This window comes from Zootoca vivipara, chromosome 1, assembly GCF_965207765.1.
Source record: "Zootoca vivipara chromosome 1, rZooViv2.hap1.1, whole genome shotgun sequence".
NCBI classification, from domain to species: domain Eukaryota; kingdom Metazoa; phylum Chordata; class Lepidosauria; order Squamata; family Lacertidae; genus Zootoca; species Zootoca vivipara.
The window spans coordinates 12,030,049-12,043,220 of record NC_142582.1 but is presented as its reverse complement, the minus strand read 5'-3'; the positions used below and the strand labels follow the sequence as shown (position 1 = coordinate 12,043,220).

Genomic DNA, 13,172 nt, shown 5'->3' with positions numbered 1-13,172 from the left:
TAGCCCAGGCATCCCCAAACTGCGGCCCTCCAGATGTTTTGGCCTACAACTCCCATGATCCCTAGCTAACAGGACCAGTGGTCAGGGATGTTGGGAACTGTAGTCCAAAACATCTGGAGGGCTGAAGTTTTGGGATGCCTGGTCTAGCCCAAAGCAAGTATGTGTATAGCTAATTAGCTTAATTTGGACTGATTTTGAAGTACAAATTCATTTACACTTTGCTAACAGTATATACTGTAACGTTAATAGGAAAGTGGAAAAAAAAACATCATGATCAAACTTTTACAAAATGATTTTACAAATCTAACTAAAACAACAAAGGAAGAACAACTGTTTCTTCTGCAGTAGACTTGTGTCTTTTTATAGTTTCTATCAGGCTTAACTACACACCAAATATTCACCCAAAGCAATAGTAGGCAGTGGGGAGTACAGGCACCCTCTGCCCTTATTGGTAAGACACAACAAACTTACAGCAGAGGCAGCTGCTGACGGCCAGAAGGACACCCACTCCCAGCTGAGTACTGCTTTCATCCCACCCCACCGGCTGCCACTGCTAATGTCACCATTCACACAATTAGCAACAATGTCAGATAATTAATTTTTTGAAAAATAAAATATAGAAAAGGAAAATAGTATTTGTAATTCGTTGAAACATTTCTATGATTATCATTTTTCATAGCTTGTTACTGATTAGCTCCTACTGAATTTTGTTGGTGATTTAGTACTGTAGCACCCTCTACTGGAAATATTTTTGTGACTATGCCATATACTACGGTAAGTAAGAATTTCAAATATAAAGTCAGAAAAAGAACAACATAAAGTGGCAAAGGATTTTCATTTTTTGTTAATTATTTAATCTATTTTACCTCACCTTTCCAAAAGCTCAATGTGATTTACAATAAAAAAAATTAAAACTAAGTATGCCTATACCTTTCTTTGCAAGGGAAAGGGTATTTTATGCCTTTCTCACGCTATCACCTCCCAATCCAACTTAAATAAAACACCCCCCCAAAGAAAAAGAAGGTTATAGACCTTACTTTAACAGACTCAGGCTGCATCACAGGGGCTGACATGGCTATGGCACTTTGAGCATAAACTTGGTGATATGCTTGAACTCCATGATCAGAATATGGCTGGTAAACAAATGAATATTGAAAAACATATTTACAAACAAATATATTTACAAAACAAGTATATATTAAAAATAGCATAAACAGGAAAAATGTACCGAGAAAGCGATTTTCATTCCATCATTTCAGAAGTGCTTTTTAATGTTAGGTTAGTCATCTAAGAACCCAACTGACCTTGGGCTAATTGTTCACCTGCAAATTTCCAGGTTTTTTTTTTTTGTCAGAATAGATGTAAAGGTGCAGACCTGATTCTGACTTCTGCTTGTTGTAGGTTAGATGTTAGGGCTATTACAGACACCTTTTTACCTGATTTGGGGCCAGAAAGGTTCCAAATGACTGGAAGAGATCCACAGTATATTTAAATAATTAGTGGAAGCATGTAATAATGCAGAACTGGCAGTGCTAAATGTATACAGTATAATGTATGATGCAAGGGGGAAATCTTATTCTTTGGTTTGCAAGTTATAAAGTTGTCAATATATCTACAGAATTTTGGCCCATCAACTGCAACAGGCTGGGAAGAAATTTGATTGCTTTTGCATTAAAAACAAATCAATCCAATTTGCACTTTCCAAAACAATGTAAGAACCAAAACCCAGCCACCCTAAGAAATTCACACCTATCCACATTTTGCGATGCAGTTCTCTCAACAATGTTTATAAAAATGCATATATTAGGTAAAAGTGTGCATAAAATTATATATTAGTGAGAACAACAGATTAAAATGCATTATATTAGAAAAAATTGCTTGCAAAATGTGTATATTAGTCAAACATGTATACAAAATGTGTTTATTAGAAGAAATTAAATGCTGAAGAATTTTCATGAGGATTTTCTCAAATTGTTGCAGAAACGTGGAGAACTGAAATGAAGATTAGAAAAATGAGAAAATGAGAACTGAAATTGACAGATCCTTCCATCTCTACTGCACAGTGCCCCCGTCCCTCAATTTAGCTTGCTCTCATGTACTTATTGAGGTAACATATCTTGACTAAAGATTGCCTATGCCCCTTCTATGCCTACTGGCACTCAAGGTTATTTGCAGATTATGTGTCTCCCATTTTAACTCTACAGAAAGTAGATGAGAAATGAATGATTAAGTTATTTATTTTTAACCCTCCGGAGTCAGCAGGGTTGCTCTGGAGTCCAGCAGCTGTTTGAAATATTTGTTAAACTTAGCAAACCTTAAGCACTTCATACTCCATGTTTGCCTTAACAATTATGGGGTCAGCTATATTTATACTCTCTCCTTTTCTATTTTTTATTAAAAATATGTGTTTAACTTGCTAAGATATCAGGGTTCCTATTTATCCCTATTCATACTGTTGAGAGTTTAGGGGCAGGGGTTAGGCTGTATGCCCTTCTAATTCCTGGCTCCAAAAAGGGTTGGAATCTTATGAAATATTGAGTTAGCTAGCCAAGGGCCATAATGGCCATAAGTATGGGTTGTTAGTATAAGAAAGTAAGTTGCTTTGTGTCAGAGGGTAAATGGTGTAGACCCCCCTTCACCTGGCTGGGTGCCCCCCCCCCCAAAAAAACCTGGTTAATAATTAGAAGGGCAAAAACCAGAGTTAGGGGGGTGAGCTGGGAACCAGAAGCAGACAGAAGCCTGAGTGAGAGCCATGTCTGATTTCTGCTTGAATCCAAGGCTATGGCTATTGGGGGAATAATACGTTCTGCAGTGTTGATGCCGTGAGCCCCTCTATTATAGGCTCAGGTTGTATATACTGTGTTTCCCCTTTTTTAAGACACCGTCTTATAACTTTTTTCTCAAAAAAACACAGGGTGTCTTATTTTCGGCAGGGTGTCTTTTTTAAAAAAAATTACCTGTCATCTAGCCCAAATTCTACCATCAAGTTACCCCAATGCAGATGCAGCACATGAGTGTCTGATGAGAGGGGAAAGAGACTGAGAAGGAGGGAGGGAGAGAAGTCCTAGAGCAACCCCCCAGCCCCCCGGATGCTGCAGTCGCTCTCCCACCCAGTCCCCTGATTTCTGCCGATCTGGAGGCCACAGGCTCAGGCACTCCGTCCGGCCCGGCAAGGCGCTCTAAGCACTTGGCGTTGCGGAGCGCTCGGCGCACTCCATGCTGCAGCCACCAGTTTCGGGCGGCGGGGAGGCAGGCCTCCTTGGCCGGGCCAGGCGGATGCCGCTGGCTTAGGTGATCCGCCTGGCCAGGCGCTCCAAGCGCTCGGCGCTCCGGAGCACTTGCTGTGCTCCACGCTGCAGCCGCCGGTTCTGGGCGGCGGGGAGACAGGCCTCCTTGGCCGGGCCAGGCGGAGGCCGCTGGCTTAGGTGCTCCGCCCGGCCGGCGCTCCAAGTGCTTGGCGCTCCAAGTGCTTGGCGCTGCAGCCGTCGGTTCTGGGCAGCGGGGAGGCAGGTCTCCTCGGCGGGGCCAGGCGGAGGCCGCTGGCTCAGGCGCTCCGCCCGGCCTGACAGAGCGCTCCAAGCGCTCGGTGCTCTGGAGCGCTCGATGCGCTCCACGCTGCAGCTGCCGGTTCTGGGTGGCGGGGAGGCAGGTCTCCTCGGCTGGGCCAGGCGGAGGCTGCTGGCTGGGGCGCTCGCCCAGCCCAGCAGGGCGCTCCAACCGTTTGGTGCTGCAGAGAACTTGGCATGCTCCACGCTGCAGCCGCCGGTTCTGGCTCCAGGCACCGAGCCGTCAGGCCTCTTCCTGCTGCTGCTGTCGCAGCCGACGTTCTGAGTCCCGCTGGCTGGCTCGGACGCTCGGCGGTCTCGCTCCACACGGCATGGAGGTATGCCTTATTTTCGGGGTATGTCTTATATTTTGCAAATGTTTAAAAATCCTGCCATGGCTTACTTTATGATTATGTCTTTAAAAAGGGGAAACACGGTATGTGTAAATAAACCATATATCATAAAGACACCACGGTTTCCACTGTTCCTCATTCCGAGGAAACCAAACCCTGAGTAAGCACCTGGAACCCTAGAATCCCACACCATTTTGTGATTGGAGTGGCATGCAACAATGTGAATGGGACAATGAAACTACCAAACACCTAAGTTAACTGGGATCTTCTCGACTTCTCAAATCATGGCCAGGAAAACCTTCCACTTGATTCTACATGAAGGTATTCCACTGATGGAAGCCTCCATGCCTGCTTGAATGCCACTATTGTGTGTGTGTGTGTGTGTGTGCGCGCACACACACGCATGCATGCATACTTATATGAATTTAGCTATACTAATGTGTGGGTTTGACCATTCTGTGCTGGTTTGCTGTTCAGTATGAGGTAAATTTTATGTCCTGCTAGATGTCAAATTGCAGTCAAGATATCCTGATTACTTAAAAAAATTGAAAGTGGGACATTTGTACATTTCTCTCTATGTGACATTTTTAAAACCAAGTTTCAAGACTAAGGGCTTCACCTCATAAATGAGACCATCATAACAGAGGACACATAACTGCACATGAAATGTAAAGCTGGGTTGTAGTAATAACAATTAATTAATTAATTAATTATACATTTTACTGTTATTATTCTTTTGATCCTTCAAATGCTTCAATGAGCATTGGTGGTGTATGGGATTTCTAATGGCAGACAGGAACATATTACCTATGTTTGCAGAACTGAAGTAGAATTTAATAGCATATAATAAAAAAGCTAGTTTACTGGGTTCTGTCACACAGTAGCAAGACTAAGATTGCTTCCAGACGGAATGTGGATGACATGGTTTTTACAGAATCCACATGATGTCATTGCCATCAAAATGCCAACACATACTTTTTACATCTAAACTAGATTTCAACACAAAAACCCAGAAGTACCCTGTTTCTCCGAAAATAAGACGTAGCCATAAAATAAGTCGTAGCAGGATTTTAAAGCATTCAAGGAAAATAAGCCATACCCTGAAAATAAGGCATAGTGGTAGGCACAGCAGCAATGCCAGCCGCGGCAGGAGGAGGAGGGAAAAAATAAGATATCCCCTGAAAATAAGCCAGTGTGGTAGGAAAAATAAATATAAGACGGTGTCTTATTTTTGGAGAAACACGGCAAACATAACCCATTATCCATCCATGGTTACTGCTCATCTGGATTTTTAGGGTGGGCAGTTAGCTATTTTGTTTCTAGCAGCCAAAACAATGGACTCAGCTAGATTAGTAAAGAAAAAGTGTTTTATATGCATTGAATTTGCATTGTAACACTGTGACACCAGATGGTGCTGTGGAGTTCTGTTTTTGCCAACGCAATTTCTCACAGTCGTACCTTGGAAGTCAAACACCTTGCGAGTCGAACTTGCTCCCGAACACCACAAATCCGGAAGTGAGTGTTCCAGTTTGCAAATGTTCTTTGGAACCCAAACGTCCAACGCAGGTTCCGTGGCTTCCGATTGGCTGCAGGAGATTCCAGTAGCCAACTGAAAGCCATGCCTTGGTTTCTGAATGTTTTGGAAGTCAAACTTCTGGAATGGATTCCGTTTGAGTTCCTATGTAAAGGTACCCCTGACCATTAGGTCCAGTTGTGACCGACTCTGGGGTTGCGGTGCTCATCTCGCGTTATTGGCCGAGGGAGCCGGCGTACAGCTTCCAGGTCATGTGGACAAAGCCGCTTCTGGCGAACCAGAGCAGCACACGGAAACGCTATTTACCTTCCCACTGCAGCGGTACCTATTTATCTACTTGCACTTTGACGTGCTTTCAAACTGCTAGGTTGGCAGGAGCTGGGACTGAGCAATGGGAGCCCACCCCCTTGCAGGGATTCGAACCACTGACCTTCTGACTGGTTTAACCCACAGTGCCACCCGCGTCCCTGACTATATGTATGTATGACTATACAAAGTTTGCAAAGCGTTTAATTGAAACACTTCTTGGATGTGTCTAGATCCAACCAATGTAAATGTGTCTACTTCCACTAACCCACTTCAGAGGAACTCTTCTTTCAAGATTTCCACATAGTACATGTGAAGGATTATGCTGGAGTACATTACAATATATGCATCAGACTTTTTTTTTAAAAGATCAATACAGCAATTTAAAGTGGACCATGTGAGACTGGTGCTTTTGTACATAATATTGTAAGCACATGTATGTATAGAGTACCCAAGGTGAATGTAAGTAAATTAGAGGAATTAAATGTTAGAGAGTGGGAGACTTGTGACTGCGTGGGAGTTCTGAAAGGGAGTTTCAGGGTTGCTGGAGAGACTGTGGTGTTGGGAGTGCCTGGTAGATGGTGTGTGAGTTGGTAAAGAATGTATGGCAGGGCTAGTTTATTAGTAAAGAATCAGTATTATAGTGGCCATTGTTGTACATATAATAAAGTAACAAATAAGATAAATAAATTAAAATTGTATTATACCACATGCCTATTATTTGGTTACACTAGGGGTGTGTTCAGATAAACATTATCTGATGTTGGCAGCAGGAATAAAGGGGGGTTATTGAAATACCTATCAAAAACTCAGCTCATAGCTGTACAACATTTGCTCTTGCACCACTTCTCAGATAATTTTTTTTAAGGTGAATGCACACAGATATGGAAATATCTGCTCACATGCCCAGAATGGGAAAAGGTAGTGGAGAACAAGGGAGGACTGACTGAGGCGAGAGACAGGAAAAAAACAACCCAGATACAATCTGACAAGCTCCACCCACTGGCATGGAGGACAAGCAGAAGAGCCTTTTATAACATTTTTGTGATATAAGACCCCTGTCTGGAAGCACCCTACCAAACTGAAATGAGATCAGAACTATCCAATACCGATAAAAGACCAGAGCTATACTGATAGAAGTGGGCTTTATTTCCAAACTGTTCTCTCAAAATTCTGTAAGATAAAATAAAGGGACTACAGTGGTACCTCGACTTACGAAGATGATCCGTTCTGCGGCCGTCTTCGTAAGTCGAAGTCTTTGGTTGTCGAAGTGCCACTTCTGCGCATAGCGTGATTTCGCGTTTCTGTGCAGGTGCCACTTTGTGCAGGCGCAGAGCACACGTGCGGGGCGCGCACGGCGAAAGACTTCCAGGGTTGTCGACTTTGGAAGTCAAAACCTTCGGAAGTCGAATCGTTCAGTTGTCGAGGTACCACTGTACTACATTCAGTGAGACTACTGAAGGGGTAAGATGTCATTGGAGTATACTCAATTAATTAGTACTGCTAATTACTTTCTCTCCTGTGTGAATGGAGAAGACTCAGACTATGAATGGCCCCCTAGCACACAGCCCTCATTGAAAGGTACCCCACAGATTTCTAAAATGTTTGATTATAGCAAATTCATTCTTCATACATTCTCTATGCAATCTTATCAAATTATCTACACATACAGTAGTACCTCGGGTTACGAACACGATCCGTTCCGGATCGCGGTTCGTAACCCGAAAAGGTCGCAAACCGAGCACCATTTCTGCGCATGCGCAAAGCGCGCACGCCGCTTCTGCGCATGTGCGGGGCGCGCCGAAAACACTTCCGGGTTTGCGGAGTTCGTAACCCGAACTGTTCGCAACCCGAGTGGTTCGTAAACCGAGGTACGACTGTAATTAAATAGCTAGAGCAGATGCAGCCTACAAATACTTTTTCTGAGTATACGTACCTCTGGAACTGCAGCTTCCATTAGGGAAAGAGGAGGAGCGACACATCCACCATCCTGTGCAATCTCCAGGGGCTGGTAAGTAATTTCAGAAGGATGTAGATAAAAGAATGAGGTGGGAGAGGCAGGAGACTAAAAAAGAGAAAACATTGTTTTGCATATGACACACTCAATTGTTAGAAGAATTCAAGCTAAAGAATAATAATAATTGTAATATATGATTTCAATGCAAATATGATAACTATTATTTAAGTGGAATGCTCTCCCCCTGGACGTACACTTAGCATTGACACTTACAAACCCATGTATTCTAAAAAGTGTGCATGCATTTGAATGATAACTTGTTTCCAGTTTGAATTGAAATCTAGCTCACTCAAAGATTTTCTCTCTTCCTTCTCTATCACATTCCCTCCTCCCATAATTCTACAAACAAGTAATTAGGACTATGCGCCAAAAACAGTCCCAGCTAATACCTGAGGTAATGTAATGAATCTACTGAGGGCAGTATTTTGAAACGGTATAATTTTGAAATGTCTAGGATGTGAATTTACTGGCTCGTACCCACACTTTGCTCCTGCCAGAAGGAATATTCCCTGAGCAGCATTCCACTCAGGGGATTCTCCTATAGGAAGAAGTGGGGGGGGGGGGTGACTTTTGCCTCTTCACTTTCACTCTCTGAATAACTGCTCCAGAGGGCTGAGGGAGCCCCACACTCAGGCATGGCAGGGGGCTGCAACCCCATGAAAACAGCAAAAAATTACTCTTCCCCCTCCCATTCACCAGCAGTATCCCCCTGCTGAATTAAAAGTCCATTCCATTCCATTAAGTCTGAACCTGCATGTCCGCCAGGAGCAATCAGTATATCACGTGGCATCATGAAGTGTATACCTCAAACCAACAGAGAGCAAAAGAAGAGGTAGTATGGTATACTATGTTTAAATCCATACCACAAATCCCAGCCACAAAGGCTACTAGTCACCTCTGGCCAGTTACTATCTGACAGCCCTAATCTAATCTTACATAATTGTTCTAAGGATAGTAGCGGAGAAAAGGGGACTATTTATACTGCCTTAAACTACTTAGAGGAAGGGTGCAATATAAATGTTATAAATAAACAAACAGATTATGGAGACTGAATATAATTTACCTGTGGAATACTCCACTGCCATTGTCCTGGAAGACACTGTGCAGGAGCCTGTGGTAATTGAAAACAACAGTGTGCTAAGAAAACCCTCTCAAATTCCACATTTACACCGTTTGTAAAATAAAATATATGCTGAAGATATTAACTGCAATACAGCAAAGTTAAATACAATAAACGCCAAGTTGGACACATTGTCAATCTTTCTTTCTTTAATAATATATAATTGACCAGTGAATGCTATGGATCTGTGTCTGAATAGTTGAATCATCTTTGGTTCCCATGTCAGGACATAGGCAAGTTACCTGTTCTGGCTGAGCTTGTACTCTGAAGGAGCAAGTGCCCAGCTTGTGGGTACTTCTGGATACATTTATGTCACCAGAGGCCCAAGTGTCCTCTGTGGCTAGGAGTGCCTTTTATCAGCTTTGGTTCATCAGCTAGAACTGCTCCTGGACAGGGATAGTCTAACCACAGTAGTTCTTGAGTTGGTAACCTAAAGGTTGGATTACTGCAATGTGCCCTTGTGCACGGTTCAGAAGCTCCAGCTGGTCCAGAAGGGGGGGGCAGACTGCTGATGGGGGCACATGGCCAAGAACATGTCCCTTCCAATTCAACAATTCAAAGATTCCATTTGACACCATTGTTAAAATATATACACTGGCTGTCCATCTCCAGTGCTACCTCGGTTTACAAACTTAACCTGTTCCAGAAGTCCGTTTTTAAACCGAAACTGTTCTTAAACCGAGGCATGCTTTCCCTAATGAGGCCTCCCGCCGCCGGTGCCCTTCCACCATTCGGCTTCCGTTCTTAGACCGAGGTAAAGTTCACAAACTGGGACACTACTTCCGGTTTTGCGGAGTTTGTAAACCAATTAATTTGTAAACAGGGCTGTTCTGAAACTGAGGTACCACTGTACTACTGAGCCTGCTTCAATTAAGAATACATCTTTCCAGAATGGTCAGTTTATTGTTTCTGAATTATTATTATTTGTATAAATATTACTGTAAACCACTTAGATATTTTTTTTAGGATAGAGTGTTAAAACAAACAAACAAACAAACAAACAAACAAACAAACAAACAACTATGAAGTCAATTAAATTATGAAGTACAATTCCCTCTCCTATGCTGCCATAAAGTTGCCAAAAACATCTTTTTTTTTACCTGATAATGATATGTAGGTTGTTGATAAACAGGCTGAGCTACCATCACAGGAGAACTGGAAATAGAACGTGACTTTAAAAAAGAGAACAGCAATTAGAATCTTACTGAGTTTCCAAAGAATTATTAATATGCTACTGAGAATTAAGCAATACATTTTAAGCCTTACACTAAAACACTAAATTATAAACAAACAAACAAATCATTTACATCAAGTCACAGATCAAAAGTGCCATTCAGGCTTTTGCTATCTATCCTCCTTTATCCTCCAAAACAAATTCCCTTTCAATACACTTTTCATAGTTAACCACAGTACAGTGGTACCTTGGTACTCGAGCGGCTTGGCTCCTGAACAAATCAGCTCCTGAACGCAGCAAATCCGGGAGTGTATGTTCCGGCTTGTGAACATTTTTCAGAACCCGAATGTCCGACGTGGCTTCTGATTGGCTGCAGGAAGCTCCTGCAGCCAATCAGAAGCTGTGCCTTGGTTTTTGAATCGTTTCAGGAGTCGAAGCAGATTAAGTTCGAGAACCAAGGTACCACTGTATAGCATTACATATGTAGCAACTATGGTTAGCTTTAAAACCCAGGTATGAAATTAGGACTTGTTGTTTGTTTCAAACTCTGGTTTAAAGTTACCATAGTTAATTGCGTAGATGTTATGCAGACATTGTGCACGTCTTGAGGAATGCTGCAAAGGGAGGAAAAATTTATATGGGAAAGTGGAAGTTGAGCTTGCATGGCATTCCTGTTAACCATGGTTAAATGATCAGGAAACAATGGCTGCTAGGCTCAGCACTACGTGAAAGAGCACATACTGCCCTCTCCACATATGGTTAGGAAGAGTACTTTGGAAGAGTTTAGTATCACTTTCCATGAAACCTGGCTCATGTTACATACAAATGAAGCATCATGGTTTAAAACAAACTGTTAAGTTTTATAACAAGACCTGCAAGTACATGGGAGAAAGTGATGGGAGCAATTAAGTCTATAAATAATAAATTATTATTATTATACGGTTCATAGCTACTCCTTTCTGTTCGTGCAAGTAATGCCAAACCACAGTTTATGTCCAAATGTGGTTACTGGTAATTAGATTGACATACCAGTTGACATGAGAAACCATGATTAAAGAAAGTGAAAACAAAGCTTCAAAACTCATCTTCCTTCCAGTCACCTGGGAGCCTCAGAGGATAAGGGAGTGTGCAAATTGTGATAAACCATGATTTAGCATGAAATTTAAATACAGTCCACTCATGAAATGGACCAATATCTTGAAACTGGCAGTAAAATTTTGTAGTGTAACATGCAGTCAATCCTGAAGTCAAAGTCTATGCTACTTTCTAGTACATGACTGGGCTGGAAATCTCTCAAATAATTTTATATAAAGAACTTTGTTATAAATAATTTTAGCTTTCATGCATGGACAAACTGTTCACTATTTTTTTTAAAATCATTGAACAATTCCTTATAGATATGGTGTAAGATTTTGCAAAATTTTAATGAAAAGAGATATTTTTATGGACGCTAGCAGCTATCCAATGAAATGATTAGAATGATTAGAAAATAATAAGCTGCACCCCTTTTGTTAAGAAAAAGCAACTCAGAGGAAGGTGCATCAGATGCACAACTGAAGTATTTCTTGTGATCTTCTTCTTGGTGCTTTAGTATATATAGTGCTTCAGTATAATAGATGCTTCAGTATAATTGAGAACATTTACCTTTTTAGTAGTGTCAGCTTAAGCCAAAAAGAGTGAATTACTCAAGTCTGCCATGGGCTGAAAAGTGAATTTGAAGTGGGGTACTGCACACACAAAACTGTCAGTAATCTCAGGGTTGTAAATTCAAGCCCTACGTTGGGCAAATGATTCCTGCATTGCAGAGGGCGGACTAGATGACCCTTGTAGTCCCTTCCAACTCTACAATTCTATGATTCTATGAAATCTTATGGAGAATCAGACTAGGATCATTCATATATATATATATATATATATATATATATATATATATATATATATATATGTTACAGGGGGCCACAGAAAGGCTACAATTCTGTGCTGCATGCATTTGCCATCTGCTTGCCCATCCAAATTCTTTTTCATAGTTATTCCTGATGACTCCCTCAATTGCTTTTTATATTCAGGGGAATATACTGCACCTTTAAAATAATGCAGAATAAATATACTTTTTAGTTGTTACTGGACAGTAGAGTTGCACTTTTCACAAAAGCTGCTTACATCAGAGGTGTGAAACAAGGCAACAATGTATACTATATAAATTTGTGCTGATAGCTATTCAGAGAAGACGGTTAGCTTTAATTTCCAAAATTTAACAATAACAAACCCAAACAGCTATTGGCACATCAGCATTGTCCCAGAACAAAATAAATTACGTACAGGCCATGGCTGTGGAACAGAAGCAACTTCGGGAGTATGAAAATAAGCTACACCATTATGATATGTGTATGGATATCCAGTTGAAGTAGTCAAGTACATTGTTCCAGCTGCTGGCATTATACTGGATCCTAAAATAAGCAGTAACAAAATTGAAAACTCACAGGTATTTTGCATTCAATCCTTAAAAAAAATTCTAATGCATATGGGCTTGGATCCAACAGACCACTTGAACCCAAGAGAGCAGAAAGCACTTCTACTTGCACACTGAGAGCTCTTAAACCTCTGCAAATTTCTTAGGTTGCAGTTACAGCTCTCCATAGCACATAAACGTGATGAGGGGTGGAGGCTGACTTTCAACAAGTGGCTTTTTGAAGGATGCAGAGAACTGCAATGGGAAGAGAGCTCACCCTTTTCTGTGAGCAGAACACAGCACACACACTTTTAGGATCCAAGCTATGATGCTTGTAAATATACTTTATCAATTAAGAGTAGAGCAATTCTAACTGGGATGTGGGTAGGAGGGAGCGAAGCAGCAGAAGTTTCCACCATTTTCAAGGCCCCGCTGGCTTGTGCTGGCCAAGGTAGGAAACATGTGTGCATGCTTGGGTCTTCTTTTTATCTTGGCAGGTCTTTTGTTTAATTTCTCACTCATTAGTTTTGGGGTAAGAAACCTGTCAGGGAGCTGTTGCGGCTACTCTTGAGTAAAGATGCTCCAGTCCGTTCTGTCTAAGGGTTTTATTGTGCATACTATTTACAGTGCAGAGATAGCAGAAAACATGACCTCCGAGTCACTCGCAGAATCCA

The 13,172-nt window shown here is 41.7% G+C and overlaps 1 protein-coding gene across 2 annotated transcripts in view; it reads right to left on the bottom strand.

Annotated features, from left to right (window-relative positions):
• Positions 1-13,172, bottom strand: part of BOLL (boule RNA binding protein) — a 39,024-nt gene that overhangs the window by 8,305 nt on the left and 17,547 nt on the right. For both annotated transcript variants that reach the window (XM_035132958.3, XM_088652172.1), the window contains 5 exons: positions 12,369-12,496; positions 9,976-10,047; positions 8,819-8,866; positions 7,675-7,803; positions 1,038-1,133 (listed from right to left, as the gene is read on the bottom strand). In XM_035132958.3, coding sequence (XP_034988849.1) covers positions 1,038-1,133; positions 7,675-7,803; positions 8,819-8,866; positions 9,976-10,047; positions 12,369-12,496 — 473 coding nt within the window. The remainder of the gene's footprint in view (positions 1-1,037; positions 1,134-7,674; positions 7,804-8,818; positions 8,867-9,975; positions 10,048-12,368; positions 12,497-13,172) is intronic.